Source organism: Alosa pseudoharengus, unplaced genomic scaffold (genome assembly GCF_046254945.1).
Source record: "Alosa pseudoharengus isolate Yale_2024_CS ecotype anadromous, Long Island Sound unplaced genomic scaffold, YU_APseudo_1.1 YU_APseudo_1.1_scf_15, whole genome shotgun sequence".
Classification (NCBI taxonomy): domain Eukaryota; kingdom Metazoa; phylum Chordata; class Actinopteri; order Clupeiformes; family Clupeidae; genus Alosa; species Alosa pseudoharengus.
The window spans coordinates 10,861,170-10,883,853 of record NW_027468620.1 but is presented as its reverse complement, the minus strand read 5'-3'; the positions used below and the strand labels follow the sequence as shown (position 1 = coordinate 10,883,853).

General features: G+C 43.4%; 1 protein-coding gene across 4 annotated transcripts in view; it reads left to right on the top strand.

The window, feature by feature from the left end:
• The window catches only part of arid4b (AT-rich interaction domain 4B), a 46,470-nt gene that overhangs the window by 7,305 nt on the left and 16,481 nt on the right, over positions 1-22,684 (top strand). For all 4 annotated transcript variants that reach the window (XM_076285512.1, XM_076285511.1, XM_076285509.1 and 1 more), the window contains 8 exons: positions 7,274-7,384; positions 13,653-13,718; positions 14,657-14,747; positions 15,398-15,477; positions 15,775-15,866; positions 18,149-18,293; positions 19,632-19,711; positions 21,791-21,867. In XM_076285512.1, coding sequence (XP_076141627.1) covers positions 7,274-7,384; positions 13,653-13,718; positions 14,657-14,747; positions 15,398-15,477; positions 15,775-15,866; positions 18,149-18,293; positions 19,632-19,711; positions 21,791-21,867 — 742 coding nt within the window. The remainder of the gene's footprint in view (positions 1-7,273; positions 7,385-13,652; positions 13,719-14,656; positions 14,748-15,397; positions 15,478-15,774; positions 15,867-18,148; positions 18,294-19,631; positions 19,712-21,790; positions 21,868-22,684) is intronic.

Sequence of the window (22,684 nt, the reverse complement as noted above, 5' to 3'; positions counted from 1 at the left end):
AAAAAAGTGTTTGCTAAATGAAGAAATGTAATTGTCTATTTTACTGAAGGGCATTATGTACTTTGTTTCAATACTTCACTGAGTTCAAATCATCAAAAATGGTGGAAAATCCACCACAGAATTAGAGTGCTTCTCCGTAAGGAAGTTTTGATGGACCTTCTATCAAAAACTACTATTGAAATTTGTTGCACCTTGAAAAGTTTACATGCATCATATATCTGTTGCGAATTTTGTTTTATTTCTTCCCAACCAAACTAGTGCTGAATGCAATTCATTGCATATGCATTTTTAAGCCATGCTGGAAGACCTGTTTTTATTACTGTTTACTGAATCTCATACGTGTCTGGTAAAAACAGCAGACATAATATTAGCTATAGAGTCCCTCTTCCCTTCCCTTGTGCTCAGTATGTGAGCGTAGGTGAAAGGAAGTATCCACGCATAGGTGAGCAGAGCACTGAACAAAGGCTTTTTCTCCTCGCTGCTCTAGGGCGCATTTTGCCACAGAGCTGAACAAAACATGTGTGTTTAATCAGGCCGCACAGGGTCTGGGAAAGATTTTCCACCTCAACAGAGGTAGGTGAATCGAAGAGCTGTAAAAAACAGTCAATGAGCCATTATTTTCTCCATATGAAGGAAAAAAAAAAAACATGTGATTTGTTTGTGTATGTGTGTGTATGTGTGTGTGTTTGATATTTTGAATGTGTGGCCACAGGCCATTATGGCATCCCTGGTCTCCACAGCTATGTTTTGGCAGGACACTGAAGTCTTCAGGCTCTTTAAGACTGAAGTGTCTTGTTACCCGTAGTTCCTGAAGTCCTCAGTCTCTTTGGGTTCGACACTGGGTGGAGGACGTCCACTCCCTTGCATTTGCTGCCCGTTCACTTGTGGGAGGACTGAAGCAGAATTATCTTGAAAATCCTAGAGCATATTTCTTATGAGTTACTTTCTGTAGGTAATCAGTTGTTTCAAGACAACACATCTGATGCATCTCTTCAAGTTGCTGAGTGCACCCAGCATTTCATACAGTTTTTCCAGCAGTTGTAATGCTACCTCAGAGAAGAAGTAAATATAGTTCATCTTCTTCTACTGACACTACTACTGAGACACCACTGTTTCCATATAATAGTATTACTATACTAGCATGTCAGTATATCAATGAAGCCTCATCATAGTCATCACAAGCTTTTTGTTTCAGAGGTTAGATTTTAGGTGTCCACAACAGGACAAAACAGATAAAACTACTGTATGTCAAATAAAAAACATTGTCCTCTTGGGTGCATATGTTGACAGTATTGTTGACCGTTGACAGTTAGTAGCACATAATGTGTTCAAATATCTAAATGGCTGTCACTATTCCAATAATTTCTGCTTCTAACCTTCTGTTTAGGGTAGATTTCAGAAAATGGTGCAGCTGCACCTAAAACTATATATTTTCTGTCCTTTTGAGTGATCGTGCATTCTTTTTTCATAGAACAATTTAGGGCAGCAACTCACTTTGCTCTAAAATGGCAAAAGTAATGAAGCATGGAACTCTTAAGTGTAATTTTTATTCTTAAAGACCCATATTGTGCTTATAAAGAACAGTGCTACAAGTAGCTGTCATTTCTCCCGAACAAACGTTCCAAACTCTTATGAATGAATGGATTTTAGGAGGGGCCTCTTATCTTTGAGATGTATCGATTGATTTAAGCATCAAAATGCCCAGTGTAAGGACCTACTCTTAGTTTCGACCCACTCACATCTGAGCAGTGGCTTAACCCAGCCAGGTTGGAATCTCTCTGGGTGGATGGGTGGGGTGTTGGGACGCATCTCCTCCCTCTCGTCCATCACTGGCTCTCTGTGCAGTCCTGTTCAGGCCGGTCTCTCTCTCTCTCTCTCTCTCTCTCTCTCTCTCTCTCTCTCTCTCTCTCTCTCTCTCTCTCTCTCTCTCTCTCTCTCTCTCTCTCTCTCTCTCTCTCTCTCTCTCCCCCTCCCTCTCTCTCTCTCTCCCCCTCCCTCTCTCTCTCACACACTCTCTCTCCCTCTCTCTCTCACACACTCTCACTCTCAGGGTACCCCCTCTAAAAGCCAAGGCCCTTGTATGAAGCTTGTGTAGACCACGCTTGCTCCAGTAAGAGCAGGAATGAGGAAAAAATTAGCCAAACTGGCCAAACAGTTTTCCTTCTCTGATCATCATAGTTTCCAGCTTGGATATCTTGGAAATTTGATGATTTTCTACATTGTTTACATTGCTTACATTGCTTAAAGCTTAGACTTAAATCTTATACAGATTTATAGACTCTCATAAACTTAGACTTAAAATATCCCAATATTGTTAATAATTTGTCTATGGTAAATAATGAACCTTGGCAGTAAGTCCAGACAGTTCTGAAGAAACAAGCCAGTCATTAGTCAGAGTACAATCTACCCATTTCAGTCCACCTCAGAAGAAGCGGGGATCAGCAGGAAATTGCATCATCATAAGACATTTCATTTTTATCATTGTTATATGAAGTAAATGAAAATGAGCTTAATGAAGCGCATTATACACAATCATAGTTTTTGCACTGTTTGTTTCACTCAACAGTGTAAGTGTACCAATTGAACAGCAACCGTAATAATGATTGGGGTGTACCTAATATTTCTTCATCCCGCCCACATTACAGCATGCAATTAGAAGCATACTATAGACCCCAAGGCTTGTTGCCATTCTTTCACTATTGAATTTCACTTTCACTAAAGTGAGTACTGTCTAGGGTTGATGTCCAACAGAGCCCTACCAAAACAGCTGCCACTGAAATGGTATCAATAGAGATAGACACAAATGCTATAACATTACTTACATTTTTTACTCTCAGAGTTTCAACTGTGTAATTATGTGCTTTCTAAAGGAAAGACATTCCAAAGAATAAGTTTGAGGCCAGCTAAAAGACATGTATGTACCAAATTTTGGTGTGTATCCCGCATATTTATTGAGGAACGTCACACTGTGGATGATAGTTTTGGCTTTGACTTTAACAATTTAACAAACACACCCACTTCAGAGTATGTTAATTACAGTAGCAATGACTTAGAAGACAATGCAAATAATAAGAATACCAAATATTTGCTATGCTATGCAAGACACGAGACACCAGTCAGTGGCTTGTAGCAGTAATGACTCATTGAAGGTTGAGGTAAAGTGGATATTTTCCCTACCTTGTGATCCAAAACAGGAACACAGTCATTGAATGCAAATCTAAACAAACGTACAAAATGTTATGTTGTTATTTGAGCACTTTTGCTTTAGACTATGGCCTGTTGCAAGATTCCATTCTGTTCTACTGCACAGGATTATTACTGTGCTTGTTGTGCCTGGCATTTGTTGATTATATTATTTTCAAAAGCAAGTCGGCTCATTAGAGTGTAGGCATAATTTGATTACATGACTGAAAGAGCAGTTGTAAGACTTATTGCTCCAAGGACTGACAAGATGTAATAGCGGCTTCAGCCTCAATATTCTGTTATATTATACTGATATTCTGTCAGAGACGATGGTAAAAATGTTTTGTGAAAGTTTAAAATGGCACTGATGCCCCCCCCCCCCAAGGGTGTTAATAAACAAAACAGTGATTCATGTTTTTATTTTGGTCTAAATACTTGTTGATTGTTGTTTGTCTAGATAGTTTCTTTTTCCTGAAGTAATAGAGAAAGATGTCCATTGTTCTGTCCAGACTGACCTCTTGTTGCAATGCGGAAAATATTTTAGAACCAGCTGGCCATGGCCATGTTCTAGATCTGTCCCTGATGCCTGTTTGCAGTTAGGAGTGTGATGGGTTTATTTTAGTGTGTGTGTGTGTGTGTGTGTGTGTGTGTGTGTGTGTGTGTGTGTGTGTGTGTGTGTGTGTGTGTGTGTGTGTGTGTGTGTGTGTGTGTGTGTGTGTGTGTGTGTGTGTGTGTGTGTGTGTGTGTGCATGTATGTCTGTGTGTGTGCATGCATACAGTATATGTATGGGTAAGTGTGTCACCGTTTGGGTTTTTTTTTTTTGTCACCGTGTGTATGTGTGGCCTGCTCTGGTCTTGGCACATTTTGGTGGGTTTGTTTATTATTTATTTGGTGACAAGACCGATGGCCCATAAAAGACCACAACGGCCGTGGCACTAGCATAGGAGCAGGTTTGTCCATTTGTGTTTGAGTTTGTGGTGTTAATGAACAGCTGTGTGTGTGTGTGTGTGTGTGTGTGTGTGTGTGTGTGTGTGTGTGTGTGTGTGTGTGTGTGTGTGTGTGTGTGTGTGTGTGTGTGTGTGTGTGTGTGTGTGTGTGTGTGTGTGTGTGTGGAGACAGCTGAGGAGGCTGGTGGTTTACACAGCTTGATGCCTCACCAGAGAGCACAACTTTTAGCATGGCCGGAAAACACCTTATTGCTCTCAAAGAGGAACACATCATAATCCTACTGGATACACTTCTATCTCGTGTGCCTGTCAGATCACAGTGTATGAGGCTTCTGTGGTGGTGGTGTTGTTCTTCATTGAGAATTCTTGTGTGTATGTGACAGTTGTCAGTGGGACCAAAGGTAAATTGCCATGTGAGTGGACTATAAATATTCTTTTTTATTCTGTTATTAATTATGTGCCTCAAACATGGTTATTTTGGCCCCGGCCGTGGTGCAACTGGCTGGGGCACCTGCTCCATACGCTGGTGACCCGGGTTCGATTCCCGCCCAGAGGTCCTTTCCGGATTCCACCCCGACTCTCTCTCCCACTCACTTCCTGTCATTTTCCACTATCCTATCACATTAAAGGCATAAAAGGCCCAAAAAATATACTTAAAAAAAAACAAAAAAAAAACATTGTTATTTTTTCATTAATTTTACATATGAAGACCTCATATGATTAGACAGCTATTGGAAAGCAGTCAGTGTACCTTTATTCATCCATAACAATTGTTTTTGTATGCTGTATTTGTAATGCAGGGCAGCATGTTTTGTTTTTGCACATCACTTTTTGTTTACACAACAGATGAACCCCTATATTTACAATAAGATCCTAGACAGAATTGTCTGTGCTTGAAGTGTTGAAGGAAAAACTGTTGCTCTGACAAGGTCTTCGATGTTAAATGGGATCATGCTTGAAAAGTGCTGTCCTCCTCAATTGAGTGTTGGATCGACCAGCACTGAGCAGTGGTAAAGCATGCTTTGGTAAATATCTTGGTAAATTTTTCAGTTCAGATATGACATTTATTTTTTAGAGGAGGTGCTAACTGAAATGGTATCGTACTTTCAATCAATCAGCCAATATATCACACAAACAGAAAATAACTTGGTGTCTGGTTTTGTTCTTTGTACTTTTTTGAAAACTTCTGAAGCCAGATGTGTCAGAAGTATCAGAGTATTTTCAGGACCTGGCAGTCCTGTTTCCTGAGCATGCATTTGCATCCAGTACCTTTTCACTTTTCAATCCTGTTCACATCAGGAAACTCATTCGCTCAGTACAGAATGCAAAAGCTCCTCTAGTCTGAGAAAACTGAATTGTCATTGTCTGCGGGAAAGCGTCTGAACGGCTAAGAACATGGAGCTTCATGTTTCATTATTGCCACCCTGGCTCCGTGGAGGTGTTCTAATTTTTTGTTGCCAGGGAAACGAGGCAGCCGAAAAGAGCTCTTTTGAGGAGTAGATTCAAAAAGAGCAACCCGAGCATTTAAAATACGAGTGTCCTGTATTCATGCCGAAGAGGCTGCCTTTATTTTGGAGGAGTGGGGTGGTGGGCGCTCAGATCAAATTATCCCTGCAGAAGTCTTTGGCACATTGACTCGATGCTTGCTGTGCAGACCTGCATTATGAATAGCTTCATAATAGCTTGTGATGATTATGTGCTCAATATATTTGTGTGAGATTGGTGTGATTAACCCTTTTAGTATTTGGTGTGATAAAATAAACTGCTTGTTTTAGATCCAAAGCTCATGATGAACCCAATTTCTTTGTGCTGACTGGTTATCCTGATGCTTGCTGGTTTAGGCAGGGCATCCAGTAATTGTAAGGTAATGGGTATTTAGCAGATACTATTTCCCCCCTGAAATGACTTACAAAGACAACATTGGGGAAACGAGCTGACCACATACAAAGTGCCAACACTAACCACTGCTCCACCGCACTAAGCAGGACCAGCTTGAGTGGTGTTTAATCAACGGAAGCTCATTGATCATCTCTTCCTCTCATCCTGTTGGCAATCATCTGCTCAGCAAAACCCAGTATATACAGTCAATGAGCAAAACCCACAATGACCCAAGATAAGAATACAAACTTGGAGTGTTCAGTAACAGTGTGATAAACTGTGTTTTAAATATTGTTTAAATATGTCAGCCAAACCCTCAAACTGTGTTTGGAGTCATCAGGAGAAAGCTTTACTCACTTGTAGACATGTATGAGGACAGACTAATGTAGTGGGCCTCCCACAACAGCAAATCAGTTTTTTAATTTTGTTTTACATGATACTGCTCTCTCAATAACTACTCGAAATGCATCAGACAAACAGCCCAAGGCTATTGTGTGTGTGTGTGTGTGTGTGTGAAAACTGCTGTGACATGCATGTGGTAAATGCTTTCAGAGGTGGTGACTGATGACATCCATATCGCTAGACGGCTAATGTTGCCTTTCCAGGCTGGCCTTGTTATGGATGCTTTATTGCCTCAGAACAAGTGGCCCCTTTGGCTTGTCCCTCACTGTCCATTAGTGCGAAGTAGGAACAGCATGATGAATGTGTGGCCAGAGATCCCTCTGTCCATCTCACGTTAACGCACAGAGAAACACTATCGACCACTCAAAGGGCCACGGCTACAACCGTGATGGGAATGAGCCTAAACGGTGTAATGATCATCCTAGGGTTCTAGTATTTATCCATACAAGACGGTTTAGAGAATGAGTTACAACCCCATCACTAGTACAAGAGGGCCATCAGGGTAATAGTCAGGAACTGAAGTCGGGACTCATTTGCGAAATCTGAATGTCCATGTTCTGTCAAGTCATGTCAAAAGTCATTTTCAATCTGAGGTGGTAGATTAAAGGTGGGCGACTTAACTCATGTGGTATTAAAAAGGGGCTGAAAAGTAATATATCCCCCGTCAGCCATTTGGCACTGTCATCCCTCGACAGAGACATGCTGTTGGCAGCACAACCCTTTGCCATTGTAAGTGTCTTCTGTGAGTGTAATTTGGTTGGATTTCTCGCTCACTCACCCTTTCTTTCTCACTGGCTCTTTCTCCTTATCGCTCAGTCTTTCTTTATCACTCACTCTTTCTCCTTTCTTCTCTCTCTCCCAGACCCTGGAGGAGCCCCCATATCTGACGGTGGGCACGGATGTGAGCGCCAAGTACAGAGGGGCTTTCTGTGAGGCAAAGATCAAGACAGCCAAGCGACTGGTTAAAGCAAAGGTAAGCTTCTCTCATCTCGTCAAAATGGCTCTTGGTTGGTTATCTCCAGTGGGCAAGAATAGTCATCATTCAGCACAGGGGGAGATGACCATGGTTGGATACCACCATGCCAGGATAACTTTGTGTTCATTAGTGCTTGAATCCCTGTTTGTTAGTTGACTAGGAAATGGCCAGACTTGTTTGTTAGTTCCAAACAAAAAACAAACAACAACACTGCATTGTGTTTGTGTGTGTGAGCTTGTTTGTTTGTTTACAGTTCAGTGTTATTAGCTTGTTTAATCATTGTTATTGTGTGAACAAGAATCCCGCCAGTACGTCTCATGTGGCTTGCTGTAGGCCCAAAGCCGAACACATAGATAAAGGAATAACACATTTGTACATAGTACACAGTCATACCTAAAAATAATGTCTTGCGAGTACACAAGGTTGCAACAATTGATTGAGTAATGATTGTTTTTTCAGCTATTAGAGTAATTGGCAACTATTTTAGCAATCGGTCAGTTAGTTAGTTTGTGCTATTTTGGTTTGAGTTGGGAAAATGTCTAAAATGCTCTGATTGTGGCTTCTTACACAAATATCGATCTTTTATTAATCAAAAAACTAATCAATTAATCAAGAAAATAATTGTTGTTAGTTAATAATCGTTAGTTGCAGCCCTGGGTGCTGGCATGAGTTATTTAACCAGTAGTAAATCATAGCATTAAAAAGCATGAAGGGAAACCAGAGAGGATTAAAGCTAGTAAATTAAGGATCTTTGGGGAAACTTCATTGCCTGTCACATAATACAGAAACCCGTGAAACATCACCAAACAGTTCATCCATCTCGTCTGGAGAGAGTTTGACATTGCATCTGTGGTCACAGTCTGTTTTGCGGTCATATTGGCTTGCATGTAATATGGTTCTATTTGGTCATCAAGTCCGCGTCGTGCTGTGTTGTCAGGAGCCAACTCTCCCTGTATTGATGCTGACCGGCTCATTTGCTAAAGTGACTGAGAAATATTGATGTCTTGTATTATTAACATAGTTCCACACCAGAGGCCTTGGCGGCTTCTGCTCCGCTGCTAAATGACTAAGGGCCTCGGGTTGAGTCATTTTTCTGCAGACTGTGGAAGCCTAAAGTGATCCAAGTGAAGCATTGTCCTCGGAGCTAAACAGCCAGACTCTTGCTATCGTTCCATTCAGACGCAGGGACTCAAAAGACTTTCTGCCGCTGCTGGTGGAGTTTTGTTGGTTGTTGTTGTTGAGTCTGACAGTAGAAAGAAAGGATAGAGGTAGGAGGAGATGTGGAGAGAGTGATATGAGATATTGAAAGTGTGTGGAGAGTGGTGCTAGGCTGTTCCTGTTCCTTACTTCTCTGAACTCTTTCTAGTCCACAATCCTGATTCTGGCAGGTCTGTCCTTTCTACAAACACAGGCCCCTAGCCACAACTATGCTCTCTTTTTTTATACGTTCAGTGGACAGACGCCCAGGAGAAATAAGCCTGTGTGTGTAGGCCGTATCCCTTTCGGACACAAATGCATGTTAGTATGATAATGGACGTGGGAGGACATTTCTGGAGAACGGCTGTTTTTGAATTGTACTGTTGAAAACACTTGAAGATAATTACAGGATAATTCATAAAGGCAGACGCACCATCAGCGGCAGCTTGTGCTCTGCTTGTCTCACAGCACAATGCCGTCTTTGAGTAATGCTGCTCTCTCTCTCTGATATTTATTAAAAGCTGCTGCTAATTTAAACTGGTAAATCGTGTCAAGTGCCTCAGAATAAGATGTCCATTTTGCAAACTGATTGGTCTACAGCTTGAAACAGAATAGCGCTAATCAAAGTAGACACGGAACGGCATAACAGCAGCAAAAAACCCGTACTCTGTGTAACACAAATGGAGGATTACAGCAATTAGTCATGGGTTGTTGTGATTTTGAATATTCCCACCTAATGAATTCCACTCCAGCGCTTTGGTGAATTAATCTCTTTTTGACTGCAAGCTTAACAAACGGGACGGTGCCATATGGTGTAGCAACACTGTGTGATTTAAAAATAAGATCAAAGAGCCCACTGTTACATTGCCGCATTCATATTGCCTTGTTTTCATCGTCAGTAGTTTTTTTTCCTTCATATTAATGCAAATTCTGCTTTGCCTCTTTTTCACCCTTATGTTTGTTCTCCTCAGAGAAGTGTGTACTTCTTGACCCCAGCGGGGATATTCCAAGTGGGTGGTTTAGTAACAAGCCTGTTTGAGTTGCAATAACTTGGAATAAGTGGTAAACCTCCTAATAGAAGAGCCTTATGGGTTTATTTACTTAGTAAAATAAAGCTATAGGCTATTCTATTAGGAGGTTTGCCACATACTCTTTGAGTTAACTTACCCAGGTCTGTCACTAAACCATGTATTTGGAATGCCCCCCTGGGTTTATATAAGGTCTGAAGTGGACACTGGTGTTCCTTCCTGTCCTTGTCTGCCTCCCCCTCACTCTCTCTCACCCCATGCAGCACTCTGTCTGTCCTCCTCTCTTCTTCCTCGATTCATTCATTCCACTCTCTCTCTCTCTCTCTCTCTCTCTCTCTCTCTCTCCTCTCTTTCTCTCTCTTTCTCTGTCTCTCTCTCTCTCTCTTCAGGGCCTCCTTACGTTGCCCACTCCCTCCCCCTGCTGCTCAGCGTTGCTTATGTGGCCTTGTTAGAAATCGGATTAGTCAATTCAGCTAAGAGCCAGGACCCCCCTGCTGAAGAGACCTAATCAAATTCCTATCATGGTATCAGCAGTGACATCATGTGCTCTCCCGCTCCGTCTCCCTGCAGAGCACTTTCACAAGACTCAACGACCGCAGGGCTCTCTGTGCTTCGTCTCCCAATCTCTGCCGGTGTTGATGACTCCCTCCTCTTCTGACGCTCTGTCTTTATCACTTTCTCTCCCCCCCCCCCTCTCTCTTTTTCTCTAGCTTTCTTTTATCTCTCTCTTTCTGTTTGGAAAGCTATTCCACTGATATGCACTCTCTTGCTAAGTCTCTCCGCGGAGAGCGGTGGCCTGGTGTTTGAGGCGTTTGTGTAGTATTACTCTGTGCTGTGCTACACAGAGACTGATGGAGGCGTTGCATCAGCAGCACCACCAACCCCCATCACCAGCCCCAGCACCACCCGAGCGTAGGCCATTTCCCCGGCCCTCACCACTGTCAAACACACTGTAAAAGATAAGAGGCTCACGGGTTGCTGTCGCAGCCGCCACCACTGCCTGGAAAAGCCCTGCAGCATGTGCAACCATGGCCGGCAGCGCCGTGTAATGCGGTGTGGTGCGCTGCGGTGTGACGCTCAGCCGAGCGTTGAGGATGCCCCACAGCCTATCACCTGAGCCCTCAGCTGGAACGTCAAAAGAAGGTTGTCAGGCGTTTTATTTATCTATTTATTTGTTTGTAAAGCTGCACTCCTCTCCTCTCCGGCAAGCCCATTGATCCGGCACAGCCTTTGTGTCCACAAGCTGCCACCTGCTGCGTGGCTTAATACCGCAGGTGGAAGCTAACTCAGGAGAGGAAGGCATTCTCATGCACTGACAACATGCATTCTGGTGAAGATCGCAGCAGCAGCAGCAGCAACAGCAACACTCCTGCAAGTGCTTGTAGGCCTCTGTACGGGGCTCAAGGTGTCAGACTGCGCTGGTGCACGCCTGTTGAAAGAGAGGCATGTGCTTGGGCAGAAGTGGGCTTATCTGACACAACTAATCAGAGCTTGATATGCAGTGGAGCATTTAATTCCTCTGAAGCATTCATGATTCATGATATTATAAAAATTTGAATAATAAGGTGTCTATGATTTAATCTCTCACTTTTAAAGACTGAATTGCTTTTTTTTTAATTGTTATGATGTATTAGGAAAAATCTTCAGTAGAAGATTACATTTCATCCCCCTGTTCCAATCCCCTGCTATGGTAAGGCAGTTACGTAAGACAACACAGTGGTGACACGCCTCAAGTTTGGAACTCCCCGAGTGACTTTCTAGTTCCTTTAGCCTACTTGATTCACCCAAATCATAGATCTGAGTTGGAATGTAAAGGTTGGGGCTGGCTTTACACATGTGGTCCTGGCGACATCCATCTAATTACTTCCTTTCTTGGTACAGTTATTAATCCTTCGCGTAAGTTTTTTTTTTATCCGTCTTTGATGTAGAGTGTTAGTTTATAAACAGCTCCTCCTGTGTGGTTGGGGTTCTCTCTAATTTGAAACAGAAATTCCCTAGATTCACAACGTAGTGTGTTTGTTGCTCCTGTTGAGGTAAACGTAAACCTAAGGCTTAAACCTAAGGCTTATGTTGCCCAAGTGCTGTTTTTAGGGTTTTCAGCACTGACCTGTTAAGGTGATATGAGTCTAAAACCACATAACCACTTTGGTGTGCTCCTGTTTGTATGTGTTGACCAGACTTTATCATCTAACCACATAAACATCCTTCTGCTATAAACTCGCTTGTCTTGCTATGCACGATTGCACATGCTAAATGGGATATAATTTAACACAACTTAATTAGTTTTTTTTTTTTTTTTCCGTTTGAAATCTATGACAAACACTACACTAAGCAGTCATTGTATTTCACTCTGCGTTGTAGTCAGATGAGTTTGCCTACACAGAGACCAGCTGTCATTGGTGGTGCCTGTGCCAGCATGCACCTCCCTCATAGAGCCGCTCTCACTTTTCTGCTGCGGATCGATGCGAGTGCACATTTCACTCGTCCAGACACTCTACTTTGGCTTTGCCATATGCTGGATAGACTTTACAAAAAAACAACCAAACTCTCGCTCAACAGCAGCATCTGCACTGCTTCAGATTTCAGGACTTACATAAATACTTTAAGATGATTGCACACTGATCAAATAAATGTTGACACCTCCAACCAACACCACCAGTTGTTTCAGATCTGTATGCAGATTTTCAGTTGTATCAGGGTGCAGTGTCAGTCTGTTTGTTGTGGTTTGTTGCTAGGTGGAGTTTGTCAAGTTTAACATGTCTTGTTAGGTAACAAACATCTGTCTAGTTAGTTACTATTTGGACAGTGTGGACTGTGGAACCTGCAGTAAAGTTGGTTTTCTGAACATTCTAAAGACAACAACCAACTGCAGGAAACCTTAGAATGTTGGGGTCAGTTGGGCATTGCCTGGGCAAGAACTTTACTCTTCCCCATGTGTTTTGAAGTGGTCACTAGTGCTGTTGGTAGTCATTTTTCCTTTTCCCTTTTGAGTTTGAGTGCTCAGCACTTGGCTGAGACTGCATTTCACGGCTGGTGTGTGTCGCAGGGGTCAGGGCGCTCCTGTAACTCTGAGGCTGCGTTATGACAGCAGAACCCAGCACGCTGCGGGCAGGAATGCACAATTTTACTGACCCGCATCCCTCCTGTAATATATTTTTTTCGCTCTTTTCTCTCTTACTCTATCTTTTTTTTTCTTTCTCTTTATTCTTTTTGTGGGCTATTGTTGCTTCTTTGATCTGTCCCAGCTCGCTCGCTTGTCAGACGGTTCCCCACCTATTTGGAAACTTCCATGGCATAACATAGCGACTCTAGTCTCCCTGCACTGGCACATTTGAAATGCACTTGCTCACGAGATTTTATCTTCCACCACGCTCCATTGTCTCTGTATTGGGAACAAGAGGAAGTGGGGAAATGGACATGTGCATTGCACAGATAAAGTCAGCAGTGCAGATGTAAGATTGTGATGCCGTTGGACCGATGCAGTGGACATGGGGATGTGATGGGATTCCAACTGCTGCCCTCAGAGATTTTTGTCCAATTTGTCAGGGAAAGACAGAAGTGAATTGTTTGTCTTTGGGTTTTTTTCCCCTCTCTGAAACACTTATCAGAGGGTGTTTTTCATGTAATGGAGCCACATACTTTCCACCACATGTGCCAGCATTAGCAAGCTGTCCAGCCCTGAAAGGCCAAGGCCTGTGGGACTTCCCACCCCTCTATCATGAAGTGGAGGTTCATGCATAATTGCATAATCAGCCCTAATAAACACCTCCTTCTCGTCTCCCCTCTGGACCAAGTGCCTGTTGCACACTCATCGCTCCCCACACACACACACACACACACACACACACACACACACACAAGCCAGACACGAGTGCCGGGGGGATCGAAGGAAGTGGCCCATGAGAAGTCTGTCTGTTTACTCTGGTTACTGATTCTCTGTCTTCATGTCATCTCCCCTTCTCTCTCTCTCTCTCTCTCTCTCTCTCTCTCTCTCTCTCTCTCTCTCTCTCTCTCTCTCTCTCTCTCTCTTCTCCCTCCAGGTGACCTTCAAGCCAGACGCATCAACCACAGAGGTTCACGATGAACACATCAGAGGACCTCTGAAGGTATGTGTTGCTGTTTTTTTGCGCTGAGGCTTGTCTGTTTTAATGTGTTCTCAGCTGTGACATAGCTGAATTGGGGGGCGGGGGTGTTGGTAGTTCAAAACTTTGTCAGTAACATAATGCAGCTATTCAGCAGTGCACTGAAATTGAAACTAAGCTAAGTTTAAAATAAGCATTGCATACTGTGAAACTTCACAATAACCGCCTGGTAGAATCCTCTAATCCTCAAAGCACTGGCCTTTAAAGGTACACTATGGAAGATTTTCTCCTTAATATAACATTTACAAAGCCAATTTGATGTTAAACGAACTTGTAATAGGCGAATCATTTACCTAGCATAGCTATACAGCATAGACGTAGCAAGTCGGTACCGAGAAAACGAGCCATGCAACTTCAAGAACGGTGGCCCGACAAATCTCGCGATAATCGTGAAACATTGCCTTGTCAGTAAATATAGCTCTTTGGAGATAGTTTTTGCCTGTAGTTAATCCTTCACCTCCACAATAAAAGCATTTCCATTGTGTACAGGGGGGATAAGTCACAGTAAAATATAAATATATTGCGACTCTAGAGGGAGCTCTACAGGGGCCAAAAATACCTAAACCTGCATAGTGTAACTTTAACAAAAGTACAAGTTTCTGCAGTAAGTAGTAATGTCTACCTTCACAATTTGTATCTGCTTCAGACATCTGTTAAATTTCTGTGTTGTTCTTTAATTCACTCTGCTTTAATTGTCCGTCTTTAAGTTAGCCTGCCTCGTGGTATTGTAGCTTTTGGTTGTCTTTTGACAGACTTTCTTTCAGAATGATACTCAGTGCTACTAAGTACTTCTAAGTGCCAAAGCAAGTGCCATTACAGACTTGTATTTTAAGTTGGAAAAACAGAGTGGCAATGTATTGAGAGAAACCCATATATGTAATGATAACATCTCTGGCTCTCAGGTTGGTGCTGTGGTCGAGGTGAAAAACCAAGATGGAGTTTACCAAGAGGCCACCATCAACAAGCTGACTGATGCTAGCTTGTACACAGTTGGTGAGTGCTGGTATCCCTTGAGCAGAAGGCCAAGATTCTGTAATTGACCGTGACTAGCGTTGTGTTTGTAGTGCCAAGACAAAAATGACGTTCCCCCTTCTGAAATGGCTAGCTTTTTATTTATAATAACTCTTGGAAAATGGATGCTTTATTTGTTTTTAAACAAGGCTGATGGAAGGAGCAGTTGTTTGTGCTCGTTCTGCATTGGTGAAGCACACTGAATTGTTATGATGAATCCATAAAAAGCAGTGGGAGGTTATAGTGTGTGCTGCTGCCGCCGCCATCTTTCATACGAGATAGAGGAGTGTTTTTAGATAATGCTAGAGAAGAGTATGTTGGTGCTTGTCTGTGTGTATGTGTGTCAGTGAGGGAGAAAAAGCGAGAGTGAGAGAGAGTGATGGTGTGTGTGTGTGTGAGAGAGAGAGAGAGAGAGAGAGAGAGAGAGAGAGAGAGAGCGAGATAGATAAGGGGAAATATAGGGATAGGAATAGAGACAGGGAGACAGAAATAGACAGTGAGAGAGAAAGAGGCACCAGGGGGAGAAAGAGAGAGGGAGAGAATAAACAAGAGAGAGTGAGAGAGAAAGACAGAGAAGCAAGAAGCAACACAAGCTAAGCTGCTTGTTCTCTATGCTGTGTTTTTTCCTGTAGTGTTCGATGACGGTGACGAGAAGACCCTGAGGCGCTCGTCGCTCTGCCTAAAAGGAGCACGTCACTTCGCAGAGAGCGAGGCAAGTCCTCTGTGTTTGCCTCCTTGTTGTCCTTCACATCTGTACTTTTCCCCCTCCACACTTGTTCTACATTTGTAGGCGAAGCAAACAAAATGTACTCGTATAGAAATATATTTTGGCCTTTGGTCATTTGCTAGCAGCTAAATTGAAGATTTGTGTGGGGGGGGTTAAACATTCGGTTTTTAGAGACATTTCGTGCTCACACTTGATTGAGCACCATGAGGTCTGGATAGCTCACTATGTCATTCCACGGGATTAATTTGTAATCCCTGTGCTCCGCTTCGCTCCGTGTCACAGACGCTGGACCGGCTCCCACTCACCAACCCAGAGCACTTTGGGACGCCCGTCATCGGGAAGAAGAGCAACCGGGGCAGACGATCCAATCCAGTGTGAGTATCCAGTCTCAGAAAAGCCCATCCTCTTCTTTGTCAGTGTCAATAGCTTTCTAGAGCTTTCTTCAAGCGGCCATGGGGGATTATGCTAAGGTTTGTTTGAGAAATGACAGAAATTTATGCACATTAAAACACATTAAAATTTATGCACATTAAAACATTTATGCACATGACAGTTATATCACAAACATTACACAAACAACAATAAAAAAGCACAAGCAGTAGTAAGAAGTTCTGGTATCGCACTAGTGAACTAACTACGCAAAACGCATGCAAACGCCAATCACCACCACAGCTGATCCTGATAAAGGCTTGCCAGCATGCTGACTGGTGTCTTTTGCTGATGTACTGTTATTTGAGATGTTGTGCTGTGAAAGTTTGCTTCCATTTTGTTGGGCAGTTGTAAAACACAGAAGTACATAATGCATAGGGGACTTGTGGTGAGAACGGCAGGTGTTTGTCTCTGTCCTGCACATTACTTCCTGCCACATTCATTTGCCTGATTTTATCCAAATAATCTTACATACATCAGTTTTTACAAGGGCCAGTCTCCCCAGAGCAACTCAGGGTTAAGTGCCTAGCTCAAGGGCACATTGAACCCACAACTTTTCCTGCTACAGCATGCTAGCTGTATTATTTTAATTTGAAGATGATTGCAAAACTAGTCACCCATAAAAATATACCTCAAAAAGTAGTCTGTGCCGGTATTGGCAAGTCTTAAACAAATGGAAGTCTCTCACCGCTCCCGCCACCCATAACACCACAGCGATGGACCTGAAATCCTCAGCGCCATTTCTCTTCAACTGCATCGGCCGACAGAGGTGATTATGGGACCATGCTTGAGCTCACGGTTTAGGAGTGGGTTGGGAGTCGTATTCGGAGGTAGCAAGGGCCCACTCCAAGCACAGACAGCACATTGTGCAGCCATGGGCAGGCCTCAAATCACTTTTCACCTGGAATATTGTGCTAAGCATTGTTGATCCTGATCCCAGCTCGGAGAGAGAGGAGGTATTCCAGATGAGAGCTAGCTAGCGGAGGCCTTGGATTTGCGGCCATAAGAATTTGGCCCTCATTCAGTTAACTCAGATTGAAAAATGTGGACACTTTCTGTTGTGGAATGTGATGTGATATCCCTATGATGATTTTTAAAGAAAAACGTTTTTCCTCCTCATTATTAGTATTGCAGAATGATTGAGAATTGGGCTTGGAGTGAGGTGTTCCCAGTGGCATTGGAACAAGTGGGCCAGTTATCTAGCCCAGAGACGTGCTAGTTAAGCCCAGTCTCTTGCTATTCCCAAAGGGTCTTTACTTCAGCCGTCACTGTGCCATTTAAGAAGAGGTTTTCCTGATAGCATAACACTAGCCTGAAGCAAGCCTGTTCACTTGTGAAAAACCGTGCCCTTTTCTATTTCACTTCTTTATTTTAATTGTATCGCTGTCAACTGGAACACAAATGCTGAAGGCCAGTAGTTTTGTATTGCCCAATGAAGATATTTTGCATGTAAGATGCACGTCTTGGTGGTAAACAAGTACTGGTAGTTGGTCACAGATGATGAAGACCGAAATGTCTCTGAATGGGAGGGCAGGAATCGGAATGGGAGGGGGGGGGGTGGAGAGGGAAAGAGAGAGAGAATGAAAGAGAATGAAAGAACTGTGCATTATAATTGAAGCAGGCCAGTGAGTCGCATAGCATATCGAACAGGAGCAAATGTGTGGACTCATCAGTAGATGAAGCCTAATTAGCCATTATCCCCGGCTGTAATACGCTGGGAGTACTCAAAGAGTGTGAGCCGCTCCGCTCAGCTGTTAGCAGGAGCGCTCTCCCATCTCTCCCTCTCTCTCTCTCTCTCTCTCTCTCTCTCTCTCTCTGCCGTCTCGGACTGCCGCTCACACCGAAAGCCGTGCAGCCGAGCGGCTATACTGACCGTGTTTGACCAGTGCTCAAGAGCTCTTGTCCACTCACTGCACCGCAGGCAGCGAGAGCCAACAGGAATGAATTCATTGGTCGTGGTGTGGTCTTAAAAAAGGAGGCGTGCGGAAAAGCGAGTATACTTTCGGTCAAGGTGTGCCTGCCGCCAGGTGCGTGCATGTGTGTGTGTGCGTGTGTGTGCCAGTATGAGTGCATGTGTGTACGAGTGTGTGAGCTTGTGGACACACTCTTTTTTTTTCCTTTATCTCCGGGAATAATTTCTGTACATGGATAAGTGTATGTGTCAGTGTATTTGTAATTTGTGGTTCCTGCCATTAATGTATCTGTATCTGTCGTGTCTTTTCCCCAGTCAAGAGGAGGAGTCGTCATCTTCCTCCAGTGAGGAAGAGGAGGGTGACCAGCGGCAGAATGAAGACCTGTTTGGCAAGGTGGTGTGTGTGGACGTGGTGGCCACAGGAGACAAAAAGAAGACCACGTCATGGTACCCTGCCCTGGTGAGTCAACGGTTAACTTCAGTGCCTGTGAAGCTGCTCAAGGCTCTTAGAGCTTTCCCAAGTTTGCTTCTGTCATATATCTATATGAAAGGATAATAACATAAATGAACATAATTAAGTATTTAAAAGAATGCTTGTTTTGCCCCAGGCTGGTTTTTCAAGGATGCTGTTTTATTTTGAATTATTGCGTTGTGGAACTACACCAAGACTTTTTTCCAAGGTTACCATACATATGAATGAGGCATTCATTTAAATATGTATATTGTGCATTGTGAAAATTGTTGGCATAAATGGGTAAGCACAAGGTTCTTGCTCCAGGGATGGTTCTTCAAGGACTCTGATTCGTTTTGAATTGGCAGCGATGGCTCTGTAAGCTGTGAGGTCGAGCCAGGGGAGAACAGAGCAGGGAAAGTGCACCAGGGGAGGATGAGAGAAGCCATGACTCTGTCCCTTTACTTGTTTCTGTGAAATCAGCATGACTCCACCTCCCGGTTGTTATTCTTGGCATGCCTGGGATACATGCTCTTTGTCGCCTCCCCATGGCCGATGTGCGCCACAGCCGCAGCATGACAACAAAGCACCCGATTGGTTGCCGTGTTGCCTTGTGACATAATCACAGTGGAGAGTTCCGAGTGAGCAAGCAGAGTGATGGAGGGAGAGAGAGAGAGAGAAAAAACAGAAATGCAAGCAGGGGCTTTTCGACTGACGTCAGCCCTGTAGTAGGGGGCAGTGACATACACAGATAGGGGTGGGGAGACAGGCAGGCACGCACGCAGGAGAGTGTCCTGACCACACGCACACCACACCACACCACAGCACAGCTAATGAGAGCATGAGGACACACAAGTAAATGTGTTTGTTTGTTTTTTTTCTCTATTTATTGCAGCAAAGCGTTTATATAAATTTCTCTGTGTGTATGTAAGGAGCTATACCGGCGTGTGTACACACCAGGGGAGTGATTGTATGGACTTGTTCGCTCACACACTATAATACTCTGTCTTGATAAAGGTCTTCTATTATCAGTATGAGGTGTTATACCTCCCACTGTTTTGATAAACAGCTGAATTAGGAGTCAGCACATTTGGCCATCTGGGGTTTCTAGAGGGTCTTTTTAGCACTGCAGACTATGCTGGTAGACAGTGCTGTCTGTCAGTCACTAGATGTGGGAGTCTAGTTAGATATGTTTTAGATTTTTTCTGTGGACTGTGGACAATGTAAATGAGTCATGCTATGCTGCATAATTCCTGATATGAAACTATTTCTTTTCTTTTCTGCTCCATCACACTATCCCCTCTTCTCATTTCCTTCCCCTCCTCTCCATCTCCTTTCTCTAATAAGGTCATTTCTCCTGACTGCCATGAAGATGTAGCATTGAAGAAGGACAGCATTTTTGTTCGCTCATTCAAGGATGGAAAATTGTAAGTCGTTCTCCAAAACGTTCTCCTACGCAATCTAGCACTGGGTAGGCAAGGCCTTGAGTCTGCTGGAAGCTGAAACTGCTCTTAAAGAAGTTCTCCCTGCAGAGTCTTATTCTTGCAGGGGAATGTTCGTTCAGCACAGGGAATCTGGTCATGCTTCTGCGAGCGGGGGGAGGACCTCTTCCTTTCCGTTCTGACTGACCTAACATGCTCCCTTCACTCAGTCTTGACCCACATACTGGGCTGCTTTTAAAGATGCCCCCCCCACACACACACACACACGCACACTCACACTCACACACACACAAACGCACACCCCCTCTTGGCCAGTACAGATGCACTGACACCTTACCTAACGAGACAAAACAAAAGCTGTGTGTTTGCCAAACAAAGTGTGCTGGCTGGGTGGCTGCTGATTACAGACAAGCCCAGCTAAACAAATCCCCCTGCCCTTTGTAACAAGTATCTACTACGGGTGTGTAAAAAACAAGTGTTTTTTAATTAATGACTTGGTAGGCACCGAACATGCTGTTGCATTTGGTCAGCATGTGCTATTTCTTTACTTACTTTACTCTGTCACAGAAAGGGACACGTGTGTTTGTGACACTGATGCTTTCCAATTGTCACAGCGGGTCACTTGTTTTATAATGATGCATCCGATAAATAAAGGACCTTTGCACACTTTTTGTGGACAGGTGTGTTGGAGTGCACAAATCTACTGTCTGATTGAAACGGGGCTCTGAGTGCTCCTCAAAAAGCACAAGCCCACAGCAGTGACATAGTAACAAACTGTGCTGTAGTGTTCAGCCCTGTATCTTGGAGAGCAGTGGGGGCTGTAGTGTTCATCCCTGTATCTAGGTGAGCAGTGGGGGCTGTAGTGTTCAGCCCTGTATCTAGGAGACCAGTGAGGGTTGTAGTGTTCATCCCTGTATCTAGGAGAGCAGTGGTGGCTGTAGTGTTCATCCCTGTATCTAGGAGAGCAGTGAGGGCTGTAGTGTTCAGCCCTGTATCTAGGAGAGCAGTGAGGGTTGTAGTGTTCATCCCTGTATCTAGGAGAGCAGTGGGGGCTGTAGTGTTCAGCCCTGTATCTAGGAGAGCAGTGAGGGTTGTAGTGTTCAGCCCTGTATCTAGGAGAGCAGTGAGGGTTGTAGTGTTCAGCCCTGTATCTAGGAGAGCTGTAGGAGTGAGGGAGTGGAAAACAGAGGCTGTGATTTCAGTGTAGTGTTGTACCGACCAGCACACCTGGTGCCACTGTGACTAACTGTGAAGTCACCAGGTTAATGTGGAGAAAAGTTCTTTGGAAGCTCTGCAATCGGGTGGCCAAGAATATATTCAGAAACGCATCCATTATGAAAATTATCATACTTTCGTGAGTGCACAATAGGTCTGCATATAACAGTTAAATCCCACACTCACATCTCATAAGGTATTATGTGTTCTGTGAATTAATCAATGGGACCATTAAACTTATTACCTGAATACATACAGTGGCATTTAGCCAGAGGCTTCTACAGAGCAGAAACAGGAAAATAATCAACTGCATCTGTAAATAGTGTAATACATTTTATGCCAAGTTAAATGCAACCTTGTGATTCACATTCTGAATCAAAACAACAAAGGATATTGTGTAGGGCTCTTAATTTGCCCACATAGTGTTTTGCCCACATTCTTCTTCAGCCCATATACCAAATTCTTAGTTTTATTATAATTTATGTTTAGACCAAGACTTAAAATGTAACCTGTGTCCAGGGAATGATGTACATTTTGGATTTTTAACTCCTTCAGATACATCAAAATAATAAAAAGGATAATACATACATGCAAAATATGTATGAATGATTCTGAAGATGCAGACTATAAAATGCAAAACCGATTGTTTTGAACTTTTAGTAATGATTCATTCCAGTGAATGGGGCACAAATTTCCCTTCCTTCCACCTGTCTGACTGAGCGGTGATACTGCAGGTCTGCTTTCTGTTCGACTGCTCTCTGGTGCGACTAGACAAGATCTTGTGCACTGCATCCCCTCAGAGGCTAGACTTCTGAATAATGGTGGCTTGTTATTATGTGGTTCTTGCAGCACCACGGTTTTACGGAAGGATGTACGGGAACTAGACGGAGAGTCGGCGCCCAAAGCAGACGCAGCACTCAAAGCAGGTGAGTGCAGTGGCCAGAGCATGTCTGGGACAGACTGCGTCAAAAACCCGGGTTCGGTTCCTGCCGCTGGGTTCAGTTCCCGCCGTTGCGAGTCCTTGACGCTTTGGATAAAATATCAGTCAGCTTTAACTTTGAACTCCTTTTATCACACACTGTGTGTGCACTGGAAAAAATACTCTATTTGATAGCTCTCTCTATAGTTCCTGGGATATACTATGAAGTGAGATTAGTGGTGTGTTGACTTTAAATTCTGAAGTGTGTTCAAATTTCACAAACAAAGGGGAACATGCATGACTTTTTTTTTTTTTTTTAACTTTTAAATTAGAAAGTTTTGTTTAAAAATGGTTAGTTGTTCACTTTAAACTGTAAACGAAATGGCAAGCAACAAGAACATTTCAACAAACCTTTGCTTCTATCACATAGCCTGTTTGGACATCATTAAGATATTGATATGGGTATCTGTATGTTCTGGTATGTGTACGTTTTTCTTTTGAACTGGCTGCCCAGTGATGCTAAACAAATTTCAGTGTAGACTGAAAATAATAGTAGTATCGTATCGTATGGTATTGAATAAACACCCTCTCACATGTATATCAAGTAATGAGTCTGTTTTCCTGAAAGTCTGTGGAATATTGCGAGGTGAATGGATGGGGGATCAGATTCATGAGATGTGGTAACGGCGCATGTCTCCAGTTGTAAAGGAGCCTGCTGTGTTTGTGTGAGGCGCTGGTATAAAAATGTGTTGCTTGTTAGATAGATACTGCGACATTGCCACCTCTGAGTGTGTGTTCCGGTGTGAGAACCGCATCACACTCTC